We start from the raw sequence: 23,626 nt of genomic DNA, 5'->3' as shown, positions 1-23,626 counted from the left end.
TCGAAAAGAAGATGTGGTATATGTATACAACGGAATACTACTCAGCCATATAAAGAGACAAAATCATCCCATTCGCAACAATGCTGATGGACCTCAAAGGTATTATGTTAAGCGAAATAAGCCAGACAGAGAAAGACAAACACCGTATGATTTCACTCATGTGTGGAAGATAAACAAACACATGGACAGAGAGAACAGATTAGTGGTTACCAGAGGGGAATGGGGTTGGGAGGTGGGCACAAGGGGTGAAGGGGCACATTTTTATGGTAAATAACAGATAATAATGTATTGAAATTTCACAATGTTATAAACTAGTATGATCTCAACAACAAAAAAACCCAGAAAGATACAAGGTAATCTTTATGTCCTTTACACAAGGAATCGGAATCATGTTAATTATTCTGGAAACAAATTTCAAGATAATAAAATAAAAAATATTAACAGCAATAAAACGGAATCTCTATGAATAAAAAGTAAAATGAAATGAATCAACCTAAATTAGCATCCAGTCAATGATAACACAGAGAGAAATTATTCCAAGAGGATTTAAAAGTGTAATTTGACTTTATTTCTGTAGTGGGATATATCCTATAGCAAAAAAAGAACTGCCACAAAACATCTGTTTTCAGTAATCACATTGTTGATAGTAGTGTTAGTATTATTCCACTCTGAGGCTATGTGAGCAGTGTAAGACAAAGAAAGTTATTTTGTTGATGTCACTGATAACTGGGATTTTCAGCATGGAAGAAAGAAGATACACACTTAAGATCAATACAAGTAAGTAATATCCCCATAGTCCTTAAATTGAATTTGAAATAGAAATATGAACTTATGATATCTTTTATCTTTGAACAAAAATATAACATATTTCCCAGCTCTGTCCACTAAATAGGCCTAGAAACAATGATCAACCCAGCAGCAAGTAACATTCCTAGAGTCAGGATATAGTCTCCAAATACCATTTCCCAATAAAAGAAAGCAGGACTGACCCCTAGGTCTGAGGCAAGAAATATACAAGATAAGCCTGGAATTTCCTTGTCATACCAGACAGTAAGGAAGCTATCAAAGACTGCTAGAATCTTATCAGAAGAATTCAAAATCCAACTTGAATAGGTTACAAATGACCAATGGGCCAACTTAAACACTAATAAAGATAATATCAATGCACTGAAACACATTAAATATATTTAACTCCCACAGTTCATAAGAATACAAAAATTTAAAAACCTCATTAGTCATTTTTGGAGAATATTAAAGAATAAACTCATTATTTCAAAAACTTTTCTTATTTTAAAGGGAAAAAAATCAAGCAGTTATGCTGCCTTTTCTATATGTACCTTAGGGTAATCAAACAGTTGATGAGGGAGGTTTACTTTATAGACTAGTCTATCAAATAAAAGAAAAAATAAAAGAATATCACTATTTTGTAACACCTAATAAATTAAAGAATCTAGGCAATGATCAATGGCTGCTACATCAAAAAAGACAGAGCACCAGACTGATGGAAGTACACATGACGTAGTTCTGCCCACCCTAACAAAAAAACAAATCTGAATCTGATCAATTACCTAGATCCACTACCAATTTATAGGAAATTCAAGGAACAGAGGAATAGGTTAAATGACATCAAGGAGATGCAAACAATAAACAGACTGCGGTAAATTCTACAAGACAAATGACCCTGTTTTTCAACAAAAAAAATTGTGAGAAAGTAAAGAGAGAGAGAAAGGGCCGGCCTCATGGCTTAGCAGTTAAGTGCGCGCGCTCCGCTACTGGCGCCCGGGTTTGGATCCCGGGCGCGCACCAACGCACCACTTCTCTGGCCATGCTGAGGCCGCGTCCCACGTACAGCAACTGGAAGGATGTGCAGCTATGACATACAACTATCTACTGGGGCTTTGGGGGAAAAAAAATAAATAAATAAAATTTAAAAAAAAAGAGAGGGAGGGAGGGAGGGAAAGAGGAAATCTATTGGAATTTAAAGAAGGACTGGGGAAATGCGAACTGACTGTATATTTGATTATATAAAGAATTACCTTTTAATAAACATGATAATGATACTGTGTAATGTCTGGGATTTGCTCCAAAATAATCCAGGATAGAGTTGGGGTGGGTAGGAAGAATAGATGAAAACAAGATTGCCACAAGCTGATCTTTGTTAAGTTGGGTGATGGGTGCATGTGGGTTCATTATATTATTCTATTTTTGTATATGTGTGAAAATTTCTTTATTAAAAAATTTATGAAACACATCGTAAAAAAACCGAACAAATGTGACTTGTTAATTAAAAGAAAAGAAAGCATATTCTCTGAAGAGTAGGAATAATTAGAAAATCCTGGTGCTCTCATTCTGTACCCTAATCTGTATAATACACAAATATATAGATATTATCTATTTAGATAGATAATAGATAGATATTTAGATAGATAATAGATATCTATATAGATAGATAGATACAGTATAAATAGATAACTTACTGATGCCTCCTCAATAGCAGTGTTCATGTGGCTATGAAAACAGGATCGGTCATCATCTTCATCCATATACACTGGTGGTTCATGGGAAGTCATGAAAGTGGAAGGTTTAAAGAGATGCTTATTAAGGGGGTGCTGTCGTCTGCTTGTTGAAGACTAAGTGAGAAAACAAATTTTTAATTGGGACAGTGGAAAAATCACTAAAAGAATCAAAAATATAAAAATATAAATGTTACTTCCTGCAAGTCTATCCATTAGAAGGATTTCACCTCTACCCTTCAGCATACTCTTATGTTGTTGCTTTTTCTATGATATCTGTATTTTTAAAGCACAACTAGCCTTAAAAAAAAAAAAAGAAGAAGAAGAAATATAGGGGCAGTACCCCAACAACAGTACAATGGGTCACATGCACATTATCTAGCTTATTTGTATCCCAGCATTTATCACACTCTTGGCATTCAAATGTTGAACTCCTCTTATGGTCATTTTATAGACGATCAGGGAGGATGAAGTAGCCTAAGCCAGATATAAAACTATCAAGTAAAAAGAAAATTTCTACAACATGATGTATGTCTGAAAATGGTAATGACTGCTTACTCTGTGTCAATGAATTTAATCCTCACAACATTCCTATAAAGTAGTTATTATCACCTCTAATTTAAAGATGAAGAAATGGAGGCACAGAGAGGTTACGTTTCTTGCTCAAGGTGTTGCAGCTAGATAGTGGTAGAACCAAGATTACAAACTATGCCTGTGTGTTGCCAAAGCCCTCAGTCTCAACCACAATGCAGACTGCCTCTACCAACAGCACAGCCACAAAGAATAACCTCAGCCACACGGAGAACCATCATCTCATCTGTTTCAAAATTCAAACTAACCACAGCAAGGAATCATTGTGTCTGCGACTGGGATGGATCTCTACAGTCAAAATGTCTGTTAATTTAAAATTAAGTGCACCCAAAGGAGGGAACACATTTAGCTTTCTTTAGTATTCCCTTTGTTACCATCATCTAGTCTTAGCTGTAAAAATGTAATGTGCATGACACATCTAAAGTTAACTTAGAAATTAACCATGAAAATTAGAGCTGTTACGGTGAACGCTGGTTATCAAGTTTCCAACGTTCCAAAGTTACCGTATGAATTCTACATATCTAATACAGGTAATGCTACATTTGGGGTTGGGGGGATCCAAAATATTTCAAACAACTGACAAATTAAAACAAGCTTCCAAAGCTTGGTAAAAAGAATAAAAACAAAACTTGTAAAACATGGAGCTGTTTAGACAATATTCTTTTTTTTTTTTTTTTTTTTTAAAAGATTTTATTTATTCAGTTTTTTCCCCCCAAAGCCCCAGTAGATAGTTGTATGTCATAGGTTCACATCCTTCTAGTTGCTGTACGTGGGACTCGGCCTCACGTTGGACGGAGAAGTGACAATATTCTTAATGTAAAACTGTGTAAAATAATTAGCTTCAATAACAAAGGGTAATAGCATTAGATATACTCTTAGCTTCTCTTTATGTGAAGGATGGCAGTGATGGGGGAGGGGAAGTAACAGGATATTTACTAAGGAAATGAAAGAAGGCCAATTATGTGCTTTATTTTTTGCAATTAAAGCAAAAAATTGGCTACAATTTGATACAGTGTTCTATGCAGGAAAGGGATGGTAGCTTTTTCACTGTAGAGCCACAGAGAATAGTGGAAAAGGCTTAGTTAGGATCAGAATCAGAAGATCAATGGTTCCAAGACCTACTAGCTATGTGACTAGACAATTTACTCAATGTACTTTAAGGCCTAGTTTTCTCATCTATAAAAAGGTTGTAGAACAGTACCTGGCCCAGAGCATTTAACAGTAATAATATTAACAGCTGGCTGTCATTCTTATCAGTAAAGTGAAGGTGATAATACTACCTACAGTTCGAGAATTATACTGAGGATTAAATATCTTAATAAACATTCTATTCTTGGATTTACATAGCATATCTGTAAAACAGAAATTGACTGTGTTATTAAAGAGTCAAACACCCTTAAAACTTCACAAAGACCTTTGTGATATACATTTAATCTAAAATATTTCAAGTAATGGGCCGGCCCCGTGGCTTAGCGGTTAAGTGCGCGCGCTCTGATGCTGGCGGCCCGGGGTTCGGATCCCAGGAGCGACCCGAGGCACCACTTCTCCGTTCAACGCGAGGCCGAGTCCCGCGTACAGCAACTAGAAGGATGTGAACCTATGACGTACAACTATCTACTGGGGCTTTGGGGGGAAAAAACTGAATAAATAAAATCTTTAAAAATAAAAAATAAAATAAAAATAAAATATTTCAAGTAGCACTCATTCACATAAACTAACCTACTCCTAAGAAGATAATGAACAATCATCATTAAAGCTCACTCAATTTCACTGAGTAGCAATAATGGAATTCTATCCTACGTTTATGCCCAATATAACCAAATGCATAGAGTGAGTCAAATATTAGAAATAAAACAACTCTCTTCTGATAAATACATACACTTTTACACACCAATTCTGACTTTGATGAGTTTAATCGAAGATTAGGGTTTACTTTCATCTCTTTTCTTTTTACCTTTTTGGAGTATATATACAAGTTTGGTGTTCTGCCTGGGACTGGAATGCCAGCTTTAGTTAGTTTTATGAAATACTTCTGCACTCGGCTGGCAACCTAAGAAAACATGACAAGTCTTTTAACATAATGACAAGACATGCAGTACCTGAATAGTTTTTAAAAATTAAAATGTACGTGTATCTTAATGAATGCTAACAATTTAAAATTTATCATAAACCTAGAAATAATTTTAAGCTGCCACCAAGACACTTATATTTTAAAATCTAGACAAAAAATAAATTAAATTTGTTTGATTCCAAAGCTAAACACACATTTTCAACTTGTGAACACTCATGCTTGTAGCATAAAAACACATCTATTAATATCGATGGGAATGCGAAGGAGAAAACCGCTAGGTATTTTTTTAGAAAGATAACTAGGGAACATTGACTAAGGCAATGTCACAAATCTGTTAGCACAGTCTAACCAAAAAGTACATAACTGGTGCTCTCACTAAACATTCAAGAGACACTAAGTTCATTACATTTTCACTTTTTAGTATTTAGTAATGATCCAAAGCAGAATTATTCCAAGTTGTTTCTGAAATTAACACAAAAATACACAACACTAATAAATTTTTAAAAACCCACATACTTTCTTAGCACTCTGTAGCTAAAAATGATGCGGCAGATCTGTTGATGTCAGCTGCATTATTCTTCATAAAAAAACAATCAAAAACATGCCAACAATATGGGGCCATCTCCTCAGTTACCTGTTTTGCTGTCCTATTCCCCAGCTCATCAGCTATCTTCTGCCAGCGTCGAGATTCTACTTCTTCAGGAGGGTACTTCAGGAGTAGCTGTTCAAGCTTTTTCTAAGCCAAACCGAAGACCAAATTTGAGGAAGTCTAATACTGAGTTTCTAAATAAACATATTCACATTTCATTTTAAACAGTAACACTCCCTCCTCAACTTTGGGGGTTAGATCACTAGAAATCCTCATGGTAGAAAAAATTTCTAGGAAGGAACTTATGATGTCATGGGGAAAAAGAGATCAGAGAATAAACCTGTGAAAGATTTTTCTGGTCACTTCAATAAAACGACAGCACCCCAAAAATGTAATTAACTAATTAATTAGTATTTTACACATCTTAGTGATTTCCATTGGCCATCTTCTCTTGCTAGACTACGTTCAGGCTCGCCCCCATAGATTTGACAAAAATGTGTAAATTCATTTGAATTTAGACAGAATACTAAAAGAGACTTTTCCATGGGCCGGCCCTATGGCTTAGCGGTTAAGTGCACGCGCTCCGCTGCTGGCGGCCCGGGTTCGGATCCCGGGCGCGCACCGACGCACCGCTTCTCCGGCCACGCTGAGGCCGTGTCCCACATACAGCAACTAGAAGGATGTGCAACTATGACATAAATCTATCTACTGGGGCTTTGGGGGTAAAAAAATAAATAATAAAATAAAATCTTTAAAAAAAAATAAAAATAAAAAATAAATAAATAAAAGAGACTTTTCCCTCTTTTGTGTGGTCCTCCATTCAAATATTTGATTTTAATATTCTGACTTACCTCCTAAATTCTCCCACAGTCTTAAAGATGCAGAATAATCTGGATGCTTCAAATAAAGTTTTCCTAATGCTTTTTATAAACTACTAAACTCATGATAGCTGTGGGGTTAATCTTCGTTAAGAGACAGAGATGTGTCTCAAACCTCACCCACAAACAATCCTAGCTGTATCCCAAAATCAAACACAATGCTCTGAGCCGGCTTTGCTAGCTCCCCTCCACAACAAAAAAAAAAATGTACTTTGAGGAACAGCTTTACTTGGCCCCAGGTTTTTCTCTCTCCCAAAGCTACATTACAAAAACTTTCTTCTATCCATTTCACTAACTTTTCCAATGCCCCTCCCATAACCCAGGTTCCTTCATTAAAAATCACCCCCAAAAAGGAATTCATATGTTCTCAAAATTCAAAACTCTTGAAGTGTGCAAAAAGGTATACAGAAATAAGTTTAAATATTTTAAATTCACAGTTAAGAGGGATTACATACAACAATATACACTTTACTCATAATATTGGCTCTAATTTTAACTTTTTTTTTGTGTGTGTGAGGAAGATCAGCCTTGAGCTATCATCCATGCCAATCCTCCTCTTTTTGCTGAGGAAGACCAGCTCTGAGCTAACATCTATTGCCAATCCTCCTCCTTGTTTTTTTGCCCCAAAGCCCCAGTAGGTAGCTGTATGTCATAATTGCACATCCTTCTAGTTGCTGTATATGGGACGCCGCCTCAGCATGGCCAGAGAAGTGGTGCGTCGGTGCGCGTCTGGGATCCAAACCCAGGCCGCCAGTAGCGGAGCATGCGCACTTAACCGCTAAGCCACGGGGCTGGCCCCTTAACCATTTTTTTTTCCAACCTAAACAATTTAGAAATACCTATTACCTGTTCTTCAACAGTCCACAACTGGTTAAATGTTTCAGGTTTGGTATCATCACACAGGCGTCCCCTTATCATCTGCATATAAAAACAAGGCTTTTGTCAAGGAGAAAATAACAAAGACTACCCTTTGATATAGCCGAATAACATACAAATTCTGGAATTTTTTATTAATTTCAAAATATTTTAGTAAATTTATTTTTTTAATGTGTACATAATTTTTTATTGTTTGCAAAAGGTTTTCACATTCCTTTAGTTCATTTGGTTTTATACCCCTAGTAATTCTGCAATATCTATGACCGTAACTTCATTTCAAAGAAAAGAAAATATTACTTTTCCATTCTGAACTCACATGTCTACCGAGGTTCATCTAACTAATAGTTGCAAGGCCAGGACTCAAATCCTGGTCACACTCCCCTACACACAAAGAGGTCTTATTTTTAGAATAAATACTGTGTGTCAGGCACTGTACTAGGCATGTTACACGTACTACTAATCTAATCCTCACAACAACTCTACAACATAGGTAATATTAATCACATTTTACATGAAAGGAAACTGCAGCTTAGAGACTTTAATATAAATAACATCTGAAGTTCCACAGCCAGTACGTGGCAGAGTTGAGATTCCAACCCAGGTTTCTCTTAACTTCAATGTTCATGTCCCCACTATCTTTAGTTAAAGACTGTGTGAATTTTAAGAATACAAACCAGGAAAATGTTAAAATGTTTTGTCTACAATTCAAATTTTCCTACTCCAACACTTCATACTGCTTACCTGAGGACGACTGTTTGAGCCTTCTGGACCATCACTCAAAGGCAATATAGAGTATGAAAGGGACTCTCCATCCTTCTTAGGATCTAAAGGACTTTTTGGTCTAGCAGGTAAACCTACTAAAAAGAAGACCATGTGTAGGATTATTAAAGCAAGACTTTGCCAGATATTTCTTTCCTTAAATTCTTACCATATAATTTCTTACCTTTATCGAAAACTAGCTTAACTCTCCTTGTATGTCTTTTACGATTTTTAAATTCTCTTTCAAAGTTCCCAAGGCTATTGGTATATTGGTCCCATACAATCTCGGGCAATTGAACAACTCTCTGTGGATATGGAAGCCCTATATCAGCCTGGGGAAAAAAATAATAAAGTGACAGTCTAAATTTAATTCAAGAAATTACCAACTATAATCATATTTTCAGATGAGTCCAAATCCAAATCATCATCAACTGGACATTTCTATTCACTGTTTGAATCCAAGAGCCAATAAAAGTAACATAATATAGTCTAAACATTAAGTAGAAAAGATGATAGCAAGTGAAGGAAGAATGAATTTAACAAAATATAAGCACTATTTTTAGACACATTATACTTTATCATTAACACTTGAAACATGAATAGCAAAGCCAAGGAAGGTTTTTATCTCTAAGAACAGTATATGAAATGTGTTTGATTGCCTAGACGAGACTTGACACACAGAATTCATTTTAAATGTACCTCCATGTTCATGACATATCCATAAAACAATGAATTATTTTCACAATATACAACTCTAACCACATGTACAAAAAATTATAATATCTTGAGAATCAAAACTACACCTTTAATTTACTTGGAAATCAGTTATTTTACAACCACCATTAGAGAAATCACTAGTTATCATAATTACTAAAACCAGATCATTATGATCAATATCTTTTGATAGGGATTTGGGTTACATAGGTAGATGTATTTGTCAGAACTCATATAATGCTACAATTGGATTTGTCAATTTCACTGTATATAAATTTCACCTTAAAAAGTTTAAAAAGGACCGGGGGCCGGCCCTGTGGCTTGGTGGTTAAGTGCGCGCGCTGCAATGCTGGTGGCCCGGGTTCGGATCCCGGGTGCGCATCGAGGCACCAATTCTCCGTCCATCCTGAGGCCGAGTCCCACATACAGCAACTGGAAGGATGTGCAGCTATGACATACAACTATCTACTGGGGCTTTGGGGGGAAAAAAATAAAATAAATAAAATCTTTAAAAAGGGCCGGCCCCGTGGCTTAGCGGTTGGGTGGCACGTGCTCCGCTGCTGGCGGCCCGGGTTCAGATCCCGGGTGCGCACCGACGCACCGCTTCTCCCGCCGTGCTGGGGCCGCGTCCCACATGCAGCGACTGGAGGGATGTGCAGCTATGACATACAGCTATCTGCTGGGGCTTTGAGGGAAAAAAATAAATAAATAAAAAATTTAAAAAAAAAAAAAAAGCCTAACATTTAAAAAAAAAAAAAGTTTAAAAAGAAAAAATTTTCGTTAACGATATGCATTCTGAAGTGTTTTGGTGTGAAGTGCATACATCTGCAACTCTGGAATGTATCAAATGCATTCCCATCTTGAAATAAGATGGGATGATGGACTGAAGGATTGATAGATATGTGATAAAGCAAATATAGTAAAATGTTAAGTGTTGACTCTAGGGAGTGGATATGGGTGTGTGTTAACTATGTAACACTTTCAACTTTTCGTGTACTTAACATTTTTCATAATAAAAAGTTGAGAAAAAAATCAGGTCATAAATTATGAAACTGGCAAGCAAAATCCACTTTTGTGACACAGAATTCTTAATTTTTCTTTTGCTTTTGACATATTACATTATCATCATCATCATCATCATCATACTACACATTAGTCTAAGGCTCAACTTTTGCAAAATTAGAGTGTCTTTTAAAATAATGATGGTAATATCAAAGAAAACTAAATCTTCCCCGCATTCTATATACCAATATATACCACGAGTTTTCTTAATTTCAATTAGCAGTTTTTAGACGTCCACTAAAACAAACGGATCTCATGTCAACAACTAAACTAATATGGTAAACCTAATCAAACTTCCAAATTAAATCCAATAATAATTTTCTTTCCAAGGAACATAAGTCTTTCATGATTACTAAAGTATCTGGATTTAATATACATCTGTACATTTTGGTAAAAGATTCTTAAGATGGTCAATATCACATCTCTGTTTCTGAGACAAAATGAAAAGAAATTCAGTTCTAAACTAAAGGTGGAAATGGAGAACCAGCAAATAACCAACCACATACAAACCTAGTAAATGTGCCTAAGTGCATCTTTTTGCCCATCCACAAAATGAGATTAAGGTTAATAATGTTTTATTAATATTTACTTTTCTAATCCATCTGTTTCAGTTGAATCCATTGTAAGTAACCATTGTACTATATCTTTTTGCACCAGCAAACTATTTAAAACCAATGCAGAATCAATAAACATCTAAGTTGGCCCACTATAACAGAGAGGGTACAACAGGGTTCAAAAACTTTAGAAGTTCTAACAAATCAATATAGAGAGTCTACATCCATTATGATATTCAATGTTCTGAAAGCATGAAGAGAAAAGAATGTTTGCCAAGTAAATAATAAACCTAGAAAGATCCGAATAATAAATTAATACATCTAAATGAAATCAAGTCCCGAGGGCTCTTCCCTCAACACCTAGTAGACCACTTCTATAATCCATTAAAAACCAGTAACTAATAACTATACTAAACTTGTCATACTATACAGGCTAGGTTTTTGTTTATCAAGGTGAAGAAGATTCTTTTTTATAGTTTTAATCTTTTCACATAATGCTGATTAATATTATGCCTCTCAAATTTATTGAACAATTAGTGGGTCCCTAATTCAAGACACATACTACAGCATAAATGCACATTTAGAATGTCTCCATATTTATATACCAAGAAAGTTACTATAAAAACTTCAATCACTTTCAAATGGTTAACTATTAAATATGAAAAGTTATGTTTTAAGAGAAATAGAAAATTATAAGGAATTTCCACACTAAAATAAAAGTCATTTCAGAATTAAGTAAAATTTATACTTCCTCCTCATGGACTTCGCAACCCTAATCTTAAAGACATTTAAAATAGAGTTTCTGTTTTTATCACCATTGTTTTCTATCTCACTATGATAAGTTACAAAAGTAACCCGCAACTAAGCAATTAATAAATCCTCAAGTATTTTTTCTTTTAGCTTCACTAATCCTGAAGTCCTTAAAGGAGAAGAGGGAAAACACTCTAAGTTGGGGAAGGTAAAAGGAAAAGATCGTAAAAATGGCTAAGGAAAAGGACATCAAGTTCCTATACAAATATCCAATTAAAGCTCCTAGCTATTCTCATTGGGGTATTTTATTGTGTGGTTTGGTGGGGGTGAAGGAAGGCAGGATTTGCCTTCAGTAGCACAGTTAATTACAGAAGGGAAAAAATTAAACATGTAAAAAAGTATATACCCATACAAAAAGAATAAACCAAGTTATCAAATATATCTCAATAAATCTTAAAAAGTTCTCTATATATACCTTCTTCTGGAGTTTTTCCACAAATCCAATGGGATTTTTTAGTGCTTCTCTCTGGTGTTTGCCTAGACTTTCAAGGTCCTGGACTGCTTGAGAACGCTGAGCCTCGAGTACAGCAATCGTCTGTAACAGTCTCTGATAACTACAGAGACAAAGAAAAACACCTCACTAAAATTTTCTAGCAACAACGACAAATAAAAACTGAGTTCAAGCCACAATCTACTAATAAGTCACACAGTCTTTTTAAAGTTACCTGAAAGAGTTTAGTAAAACATATTACTGGGAATAAATGAGGTCTTCATGAGTTACGAAGTACCTAGTCAGAAAAGATCAGTTAGAGAGATGGGCCAGCCCTGTGGCTTGGCGGTTAAGTGCGCGCGCTGCGATGCTGGCGGCCCGGGTTCGGATCCCGGGTGCGCATCGAGGCACCACTTCTCCGTTCATCCTGAGGCCGAGTCCCGCATACAGCAACTAGAAGGATGTGCAGCTACGACATACAACTATCCACTGGGGCTTTGGGGGGAAAAAATAAAATAAATAAAATCTTTAAAAAAAAAAAAAGATCAGTTAGAGAAAGCAAAGCCTTATTCCCCCATCTTAAGTTTTTAATTCTGGAACCTGAACAAGTGCAGAAAACAAGAAAGCATCTTGACTTTCCAACAATCAAAGTCATCAAGAAACTGCTAAATAAAAAACAATTAAAATCATAAGATTTTAGCACTAGGAGAGATCAAATCCAGTCCCTCTGTTGTACTCTGTCGGAATAAGGAATCGGAGGTACGTTTTCTTGCCCAGAGTTACAGGAAACTGTCATGTAATTCAAACATGATCTTAGGTGTCACGATTCTCATTGCTCTTTCCATTATACCTCCATTCTAGAGGAAGTTTACTTTCCCATCAATTCTTAAGTACTGAACATTTTTAAAGAAAGGCTTTAAAGATATTTTTTTACTTTCCTGCCTACAAAGGTCCATTTAGCACAGCTAACACATAACTTACCCACACAAATCTACTACCTGTCATTATCTTGAAATCTCACTACGCTACATGTATACTAATTAATTCTCTCTCTTGTTTTTGATTCAAGTTGTCCTGCCTCTCTGACTAGTGTCTAATTTCACATATCGATACACATATGGAAACATGTTAACCCAAAAGCCCTGAATGCTCAAATACATCTTGCAAAAAGAATCAAGAAAAGGTTTACTTCAAAATAAGTGGTTACTCCCTTAAAGTATTAGTGAAGCACCATTTTTCTTTATGGCTTTAAATAAACTCCATTCTGTTTCCCACTAGACTGTAAACTCCACAACGGAAAACACATCAGAAAAGTTCACTGTTTTGTTTATCCAGTGTGCAGCACACTTCCCAGTATATAGATGCTCAGTAAATATTTTTTGAATGAACAAATGAATGAATGGATATACTGCGCAATCAAAAAGTATACTGGGTGCTGGCCCCATAGCTTAGCGGTTAAGTGCATGCGCTCCACTACTGGCGGCCCGGGTTCGGATCCCAGGCGCGCACCGACACACCGCTTCTCCGGCCATGCTGAGGCAGCATCCCACATACAGCAACTAGAAGGATGTGCAACTATGACATACAACTATCTACTGGGGCTTTGGGGAGAGAAAGGTGGGGAAAAAAAAAGGAGGAGGATTGGCAATAGATGTTAGCTCAGGGCCAGTCTTCCTCAGCAAAAAGAGGAGTATTGGCATGGATGTTAGCTCAGGGCTGATCTTCCTCACAAAAAAAAAAAATTACCTGGTTATTTAAAAAAAAAAAAAAGTATACTGAATCTTTTCAGTTCATAAGTTAGGAAACTAGCAGAAATTTCTTAGGAAAAACATGCAATTTTGAGGTTCACGGCCATGGTGTAATTACAACTGACATTCTCTTTTAGAAAACTTTCTCAGCCCCCTGCCTAAAACACATCTTATTCTTGTTCTCAAGTCTCTTGTTAACTAACCCCTGATGAAATGTTTAATAATTAAGGTAAAAACGTTTAATAATTAAGGTAAAAACCACTAACACTGAAGGATAAGACTCCTCTCAAGCTAGAGATAGTTCATTGAAAAGTAAGAACTGAGTTGGAAAGCAAGGGCTGTACTAAGTCACTCCTGGATAAGTTTCCGAGGTTAAGTCTAAATTCACTTTCCTAAGCCTTCGTTTGCTTTGAGGTGTATGGAGTGTACAGCCCTGCCTGCACTGGCTGTTCCGACCAGGCAGGCTCACGTAGGCTCAGTCTTGAGACGATGGTAGTGAGCTGAGTAGGAGAACCTATGCTCTTGACAATACCCTTAACTGCCATGCTTCACCTCCAGAACTCCTCCCCCACTAGCTGAATAACCAAAGACTTGTCATGGTGTCTCTATGATACAATTCACCCCTGTTTTTAACAGGAGTTACATACTTCTATATCATCAATATAAAAATGACTATGAGTCTCTCAAACTTTCAGCCCACTGCTGTAAGCACAACAACAATTAATGAGGCACAAGAAAGAATAAAGTTATGGAAAAAACAAGTAGAGGCTTAAAAAAAAACTGCTACAGTCAGTTATTGACACTGGGGGAAAAAGGCATCCATTTGAAAACAACAAATTCTAACAATCTTACTGTACGTAAATTATTCCACAATAATGCTGACTTTAAAAAAATAATTCTAACAGAGATGACAAAGAAAGTATAACTCTTTGCTTCTCTTTAATCAAGGTAAAATGATTATCAGATTGAAAGGCCTAGGATAAACATTGGTACAGACCAAGTCCGGAATAAGTGAAAAGACTGTAAGAAAATAGTGAATTCAAGTCTACTAGCCCAGCTAATTTGAATTATTTCCTAGAGTACTCAGAGATTTTACCAGTAAGATTACCATATATATCCCTAAGCAGAAATGGAAGGAATCATAAAAAACTGGGGTGACATCTAAAAGAACAGTATGATAAAGACAAATCTGTTTTCAATGCTACCCACCCACTCACTTCATCTCCAAAAGCAAAGTACTGGAAGCTGATCCAGGCATCAATTGAGGCAAGATTCATTTGTTCATTAATTCAATAATTACTTACTAAGCGAACAAGCACTATCCTGAAAGCTTTAGTAATTACCAAGGTAAATCAGAAACAGAGCTTAGGTACAGTAGGGGAGCTACAATTACACTAGAGAGGGAGAAAAGAAACTGAATTGGAGTGAATGGGACAGGATTGGCCATATTCTTGGGGCTGGAGGACGGGTATGTGAGGGTCCATCATACCAGTCTGTCTACTTTTTTGTATGTTTGAAATTCTCCACAATGAATTAAAAAGAAAACTCCAATTGTAGTCCAAATTAATGGGGGACATGATCACTGTACTCTTCCTGGGCTGATCAGATCACACCTGCTACTGTACACAGCTCTGCTTTGAGAGACAAAAAGGTCCATGAACAGACAAGGTGGATGAGAAACTACATAACAAGAAATAACAGTAGTGTCTAACACTTACTGAATGTATACTATACGCAGACATTGTATTTTAAGTGTAATAACTCCATTCTCACAAGAAACTTACATGATAGGTACCATTATCCTTATTTTACAAATAAGGAAATCAAGGCACAAATTAAGTAACTTGCCAAGATCATATCAGCATTTATTGAGGAGATGTGATGTGAGGAATAAAGACTGAGAATATTTAGCCTAGAAATGAAAATATCCAATAAAACATTATTTCAGTCTTTATTTAACACGCAGCTATGTAGAAAAGGAGGTAGACTTGTTCTACAGGGTATAAAGGGTCAAACTAGAATCAAATTGTGATAAACACACAATATGAAGAAAAACCTTGCCTCAGTCAAAACCAATAAAAGATGGTAGGAAAGCACTCAATCACCAGAGATGTTCATAAAGATATTTAAAGGAAATTCAAGCACTAAAACTCCTAAAATTCTTTAATTCCAGTAAAACATGCCACTTTCACTTTTTCTACTCACAGAACCAAGAGAACAGAATGACTAAAAAAAAATGTATATACTTTTGCATGGAAGCAAGCATAGCTAAAGCTTTCCCACATGGACAACTTTGTATTAAATTTACCAAAATTATTTGTTATCTATTTCTAAAGCTTAACCTAACGTTAAGAACAGTAAGCTTACCCGTGGTGAAAAACTGTTAATTTGTTTCATGCCTTCACCATAAAATAATTTTAGCTTTTTATATTCTGGAATTATATTTGGCTAAAATGTAAATACTCTTCAAGTCTATATCTAAGTTATTTTTACTCCCTTTCATTATACAAGTCCTCTTGATATTTTTACTCCCTTTCATTATACAAGTCCTCTTGAATTCTCTACTCACTTCTGTGAATATAAAAACATTGATATGAAGGAGTATATAGGTAAAAATCTTAATGTCTGAAAGAGAATACCAAGGAATTAACAATCTAGAAGTTTAATTTTATTGTCCAATTTCTGGGCAGTAACATTACACACTGTGAGAGAGAGAGAGAGAGAGAGAGAGAGAGAGAGAGAGAGAGAGAGAGGGAGGGAGAGAGAGGGAGGGAGAGAGAGAGAGAAATAAAGATTTTATTTTCAATTGAACCAGAATCTTTTTCAAGGAATCAGATTTCCATTTCTATTGTACAAACAACTCTTAAGGTTACATGGCATTTGTAATCTTAGAAAACTAATGAGAAACATTTTTTAAAATTCAGACTGAGGAACATTCTGCCAAAAACTTGGCCTGATTCTTCAAACAGTCATTAAATAGTGTCACTAGAGACACACACAAAAAAATAGAAAGTTATTCTAGATCAGGGGTCTACAACCTACAGACTGTCTGTTTTTATAAATAAGGTCTTACTGGAACATAGCTACACTCATTTGTTTACATAATGTCTTATGACTGCTTTCTAGCTACAATGACAGAGTGGAGTAGTTGCAAAGTGAAGCTGATCCCCAAAGACTAAAATATTTACTATCTGGCCCTTTAAGAAAAAGTCTGCTAGGCCCTGCTCTAGATTAAAGGATACAGAGACATGACAACCACATGTAATGCCTAATCTTGCATTAGAACCCATGGAGGGGAAACGACATTTTTGGGAACAGATGGAAGAATTTAAATACAGATTGTGGATTATATCATTTTATTGTACCAATGCCAAACGGCTGGGGTGTAATAATAAGGTATTTAAGGTTATGCAGGAGAATGTCCTTGTTTTTAGGAGATATATACTGAACTATAAGGGTGATGAGTCTACAACATACTTGTAAATGGCTCAGCAAATAGAAAACTTTTATAGTGTATGGGGGGAGAAGGAGGAGGAGGTGAAAGGGAGAGAGAGAGAGAACAAATGTTACAACATGTTAAGTTGTTAACAACTGGTGAATTTAGCTGAAGAACATACAGATACATACCATACTATTCTTTTAGTTTTTCTAAGTTCTATAATTTTCCTAAATAAAAACTGAGTAATGAAGAAGCTATTCATTACACTTGGCTACTGGAAAAGAGCAGCTTGATTATCCTATGAACAGTGAGCTTGATTAAACACACTGAAAAAAACTAGAAGAAGTAAGGTGACATAAGAATCAATGTATTAGGTTAACTACACTGTAAGAAGAAAAGGGAAAGGGGTATAGAAAAACTTACATCAGATGAGTTAACCAATATGTTTCACATGTGTGCACATGTGTACAAATGCACACAGGTATGCATTGGTGAGTAGAAGGAAATAAGAGAAAAAAGAGCAAGATACATGCTGGATTTCATTTTCAACAGGACAAAACTATGTTAAAGTGAATTGTTCCTCAAGAATAACAACCGGGCCATTTTAAACAATAACAAATTCCATCCTAGCAATTTATCAGTGTAAAACAATTTGGGAGGGAAGTGTCTCAACTTAGTCTAACTACACCATCATTTCAATCAAGAGTGGTATTTCCAATTTCTGCAAAATACTGAGCTCACTAGGTACATACATGACTGAACAGAAATTATTTTTATGTGAGTAGAACATACATTTTTAAAAATTATCTATTTAGTGAAACAGGAGCTGTATGATGATACTTTCTCTTCCTTCATGAAGGGTTTCAAACACTTGAAACTACAGGATCTGCAAATTCAATAACTCATAAATGATCTCTCACTTACTTTCTATTTAAATCCAGAAATCATTAGAGGACGATCAAAAAGCCTTTTAAAATATTCTGTGTTAAGCCAGAAACTAATACCTCAGCTTCTGATAATATGTCTTTCCAGGTATAAGATCAACCCAATTTTGAAAATAACTAAAAATGCTGAATTAAAAACAAGTAAAGAAAAAACCATGTACTTCTTTATTTTAAAAGCATGGAAGAACCAGTAAGATACTAACACTTTTTATTAACAGGCCAAAATCTAAGTGAAGGCATAAATTGGGAGAGTCCAACGGAGCACAAAATGGCCCTGGCCCTGAGGGCAGGGACTGAACCATGCAAGCTTGAGCTCCATTTTCTGTACTTCACTTGGCCAGGGAACAGAAGACAGAGCCACCAAAGGAGATAGTCTAACAGGAGGCCCTCTCCCATCAAGCTGCAACCCTACCCCTCACTCTCATCCCACAGGTAAGTTGCTCTGAGAATGAAGAAAAGCAGCAGATAAAAATTTCAAGCATAACAAGCTGTTACCACAATACAGTCCTTGTACATATTTGCTGCCCCAAATCCAATTACCCGGGTGGCCTAAAAGAACTGAAGCCATGACTATAGTTTAAAGCAGTAGTTCTGGACTGGTACACACACCCCCATCCCCCACAAAGATACCCACAAAAGCAAATGCAATTTTCTCTGGAGAAATACATCTTAATCATAGGCCTCAAAGATAACCAATAAATAATTTTCCAAAGAAAGTGAACAGCTCAGGTTTAAAAATTACCAAGCATACAAGAAAGCAAGACAAAAGGAATAAAAGACAAGCTTGAAAATAGCTACAGGGAATAGGAAACAAAAAACAGAGTATGTAGCTCTGAAAAAAAAGGAAATTCAAATTTTAAAAATATAATAATTAAGGGGCCAGCGCAGTGGTGTAGTGGTTGAGTTCACATGCTCCGCTTCAGAGGCCCAGGGTTTGCAGGTTCAGATCCCGAGCATGGACCTACACACTGTTTATCAAGCCATGCTGTGGCAGGCGTCCCACATATAAAGTAGAGGAAGATGGGCACAGATGTTAGCCCAGGGCCGATCTTCCTCAGCAAAAAGGGGAGGCTTGGCAACAGATGTTAGCTCAGGGCTAATCTTCCTCACATACACACACACACACACAAAATATATATATATATAATAATTACAACTAAAAGCCCAATGAGGACAAATTTCCACTTCCCGAAAATGTAGACTAGCACATTCAGAACAAACCCTTCATTCTAGAGAGGCTGGAAAAAATATTTAAAAGCATCAAAGAGCTAAGAGAATCATCATGTATCACCAGGTCAAGATCCATAAGAAAATGGAAAAAGTTAAAATATGTTTTGGGGCACTTTTACCCTGGAGCAATTGACTGATCCAGTAGCGGAGACTGAGAGGCTGAGCAGTGCTTTTGATAGCTTAAAATGGTTGGAGATCAAAGCTGGAGTCCAAGGCCTATCAAGGGTAGAGGCTCTGAGAAACCAGCCTATGCCTTGGCCTGAGATCCTGAAGAGCTATACCCTAGGAATAAGGGTGAATAGGAAGTAAACAGCCCTCTCACAGTGGAGTAGAATATCTCAGTTTGTCATCATCTAGAAAGGCTGAAAATGCACATACCCCAAGATCCAGACATCCCACATATAGGTATGTAACCTCAAGAAACTCTTGAGGGCCGGCCTGGTGGCGCAAGGCAGTTAAGTGCATGCACTCCACTGCGGTGGCCTGGGGTTCACCGGTTCGGATCCCAGGCACTCACGGACACACCACTTGTTAAGCCATGCTGTGGCGGCGTCCCATATAAAGTAGAGGAAGATGGGCATGGATGTTAGCCCAGGGCCAGTCTTCCTCAGCAAAAAAAGAGGAGGATTGGCATTGGATGTTAGCTCAGGGCTGGTCTTCCTCACTAAAAAAAAAAGAAACCCTTGAACATACACAGCAGCATATATTTATAGCAGCCTTATTTATGACAACTCAAAATCAGAAACAACCCAAATGTCCATCTAAGCAGAATGGATAAACTGTGATACAGGTATACAATGGAGTACTATACAGCAATGAAAACAGACAACTTATACCTATTTATATCAACACAGGTAAAATATCAAAAACATAATGTATCACAAAAGAGTACATGTAGCATGGTTCAAAAACTAAACTTTACTGTTTAGGGATACACACATAGGTGGTAAAACCTTTTAAAACAGCAAAGAATTTTCACAAAAGTAAGACAGTGGTTATCTCTGAGAAGAGGGAGTGGGTAACTGAGGAACTATTCACAGGAAACTTCTCAAGTGCTGTCAATATTGTACTTCTTAACCTGGATTGTGGTTAAACAATTATAGACTGTTTGATTTCATAATTACTCCGTATCAGTATATAATTATTTCATTACTGTTATGATATTGCACAATTTTTTTTAAAAGGGAAAGTTTTCTAGGAAGAAAATGTTACAGAGAGATCACTTCTACCTTTTTAGAACTTTATTTAGGATTCACATAGGAGTCCTGGTTCAAGGCCCAGCTCTATTAGCAACTAACTATGGGACCTTATTCAAGTCATTAAACCTCAGCTTCCTCAGCTAGAAAATGAGAAGAACAGACCAGATAAGTGACTACAAAACCTTTTTCAAAAGTGAAACATCACTTTCCACTTGCTGAATCCCCAGGAAGTACAGCTTGAGCATCTATAATTAAAAAAGAAATTCCACAGATTTTTCTGAAACACGTCCTGCATAAAGAAGCACCACTCTAATGCAACAGGGAGCAACTGCAAGTTTTGACAATGATGATATAAAAAGACATTTGCATCTGGAAGGCTAAAATGGCTGCAATGTGTAAGATAAACTTGAGAGAGATGAAAATGGCAATGGAAACCACATAGAAAGCTATGTAGCTGATGTATAAGATTACATTTTGAACACCATATTTAACACTGACGTGTACCCACAAGTTGTTAACTAGCTAGGGTTCTGAAAAGCAGAGAAGTTAAAGGTACACTGCTGGCAGAAAAGAGCATATTACAACTGTCTCCAAAATATGAGCACCTGCTTTGTAGAGACGGGAATGCATATTCCAAGTCACCCCAAAGTCAAACTCAAAACTCACATCATTGAGTAGAAGTTTTAGGGAGGAATCTGAGGCTCAACACAAGGAAAGATTTCAACAAGTAGTGAGTTCCCTGTCACTAGATAAATTCAAACAGATACCAAATGACCACCATCAAAAGATGCTACAGAGGTGTTATATTAGGTGGAAGTTTGGACTAGACTTCCATCAAGGTCATTCTAAGACGGTTTCTAAGGATACCAGGAAAGAGCATTTAAAAAATAAATTTCTTCAGTCTAAAAAGGCCATATATTCTGATTCCAAGTATATGACATCTTGTAAAGGTAAAATTACAGAGACAGTAACTAAGATCAACAGTCCCCAGAAATTCAGGGAGAGGGAGAAGCACTGAATACATGACGCAAAGGGGGTTTTTCTTATACCAGTGAAATTATTCTGTATAATACTATAATGCTGGATGCATGACATTATGCATTTGTCAAAACCCATAAAAAAAACCTTAAAGCATAAAGAATGAATCTTAATGTATGCAAGTTTAAAAAAATCATTTAGAAGGTCAAGGGATCCTAGGAAGGAATGTAAACTGTGACAGAAGGATCTAACTGTACTATAAATATATGAAACAACCTCAGTGAAGGGGGTAGAAGGAAAAGGTACTAACCTAGACAACTTTGGAAATGAGTGGAATCTCTAAGATTAAAGGCAAAAGGAACCACACATAAGCACCATATTCCAACTGACAGGTATTTCCCACAGGGTTAAGAGTTAACAATTCTAATACTGCTATACATATAAAATAGAATTAAACAACTAAATAAATGAGTGGTAGATGGCCAGGTTTGCCAGTGCTGGAGTGGGGATTTACAGATAAGCAAGGGAAGGAGGCTAAAATGATCTATGAGGTAATATAATGGATTAGAGGTCAAGTCAAAATACAAACTCATGTTTAGCTTAGTATAGATATAGGTGATTACATATAGAAATATTTATAGATGTGTATATACACAGGATAGTACACACACATATATTTTCTTGCTCTGTCAGCTGAGACAGCTCAATAAAAGCAACAACACCCCCCAGTAGCAATGAGCAAACACAGCACCCAAATATTGGTTTCTAACACCATTCTCCAATAAAGGAAACCAAGGTTCCCCGGAGAGATGGCCGATTCTAGGGCTGGGGCAGGAAATATACAAGACGAGTCTGGAGTATTTTGTGCCAAAAAGTAAGACAGTGCTCAAAAAACAAACACATGCAACAAAAATACACCCCCTTGGTGGGACAACAGAAAGGTTCCCAATGGCCAAAGCTAGAACAATTTTAGCAACAAAATAAATAAATACTAAATTATAACCAAGGTATAAAAATAAATGAGTCCATACTGATATAAATAAATGATTGAATGAAGGGGGGAGGGAGTGGGAGAGACGGAAGGGGGGGAGATTATATAATTTATATATATAATAACTTTGTAGATACTCTGCCCTCAAGGAGGGAGAACATACCCCCCCACCCCTTAAGTGTGGGCTGTGCATAGTGACTAGAAAGAGGGAGAAGAATAACTCTACAGTGGAGAAACCTAACAAATGCTACCTCAGCCAGGTGATCAAGGTCAACAGCAACAGCAGTAAATTATTAGTAGTATACCCCTTGGTATGACATGAGAAAAACTGCACTTTACCTCTGTGGGCTTCCTCCCCAAAACCCACCCTAGTCTAGTCATTAGGAAAACATCAGACAAATTCCAATAGAGAGAAATCTATAATACTGACCAGTACCCCTCAAAATTGACCAGGTCATCAACAACAAGGAAAGTCTGAAAAATTGCCATGGCCAAGAGAAGCCTAGGGGGACACAAAAACTAAATGTAATGTGGTATCCTAGATGGGATTCCAGAACCGAAAAAGGATATTAGGCAAAAACTAAGGAATTCTAAATAAAATACGGACTTTAGTTAATAATAATGTATTAACATTGATTCATTAATTGTAATAAATGTATCATACTAATGTAAGATTATTAATAATAGGGGAAATTGGGTAGGGAGTATATGGGAACTCTCTGTAATATGTTCTTAATTTTTCTATAAATCTAAAAATGTTCTTTAAAAAAAAACTATTTAAATAAATAAAATAAAATAAATTTCCCAACCTTCCCTGTAGCCACTACTGCTTTGTTACCTTGGAAAGCAAAAGAGAAAGTATTTAATTGAGGTATATATTTAAGATCCCACCAGCTGAAATATTAGACTTTAAGAGATCCCATCTGATTATTTTAAAATTAAAAACTTTATGTTAGGAAATTTACTGTCATTTATTTCTGGTTACACTTTACCATACAGAGCAATCATTCTAATGGTTGTAGAACTCACCAATTTATAAATATTTTTCAGCCACTATCTCTGCCCAATATGAGTATTTATTCAAAATATCTTTTTAGGGGCCGGCCCCGTGGCTTGGTGGTTAAGTGAGCGCGCTCCACTGCTGGCGACCCGGGTTCGGATCCCGGGCTCGCACCGACGCGCTGCTTCTCCAGCCATGCTGAGGCCGCATCCCACATACAGCAACTAGAAGGATGTGCAGCTGTGACACA

At 36.4% G+C, this 23,626-nt stretch overlaps 1 protein-coding gene across 7 annotated transcripts in view; it reads right to left on the bottom strand.

Moving 5' to 3' along the window:
- The window catches only part of ZZZ3 (zinc finger ZZ-type containing 3), a 121,551-nt gene that overhangs the window by 11,928 nt on the left and 85,997 nt on the right, over positions 1–23,626 (bottom strand). For 6 of the 7 annotated variants that reach the window (XM_014788281.2, XM_087448739.1, XM_014788280.2 and 3 more), the window contains 7 exons: positions 11,833–11,971; positions 8,462–8,609; positions 8,260–8,375; positions 7,489–7,560; positions 5,810–5,911; positions 5,059–5,154; positions 2,478–2,630 (listed from right to left, as the gene is read on the bottom strand). In XM_014788281.2, the coding sequence (XP_014643767.1) occupies positions 2,478–2,630; positions 5,059–5,154; positions 5,810–5,911; positions 7,489–7,560; positions 8,260–8,375; positions 8,462–8,609; positions 11,833–11,971 (826 nt within the window). The remainder of the gene's footprint in view (positions 1–2,477; positions 2,631–5,058; positions 5,155–5,809; positions 5,912–7,488; positions 7,561–8,259; positions 8,376–8,461; positions 8,610–11,832; positions 11,972–23,626) is intronic. The other variant, XM_087448752.1, reaches the window with a different exon arrangement.

Source organism: Ceratotherium simum, chromosome 2 (genome assembly GCF_057802395.1).
Source record: "Ceratotherium simum simum isolate JZ-2026a chromosome 2, ASM5780239v1, whole genome shotgun sequence".
Lineage (NCBI taxonomy): Eukaryota > Metazoa > Chordata > Mammalia > Perissodactyla > Rhinocerotidae > Ceratotherium > Ceratotherium simum.
Note: the sequence above shows the minus strand (reverse complement) of the source record. Positions and strands in the feature narration are given on the sequence as shown.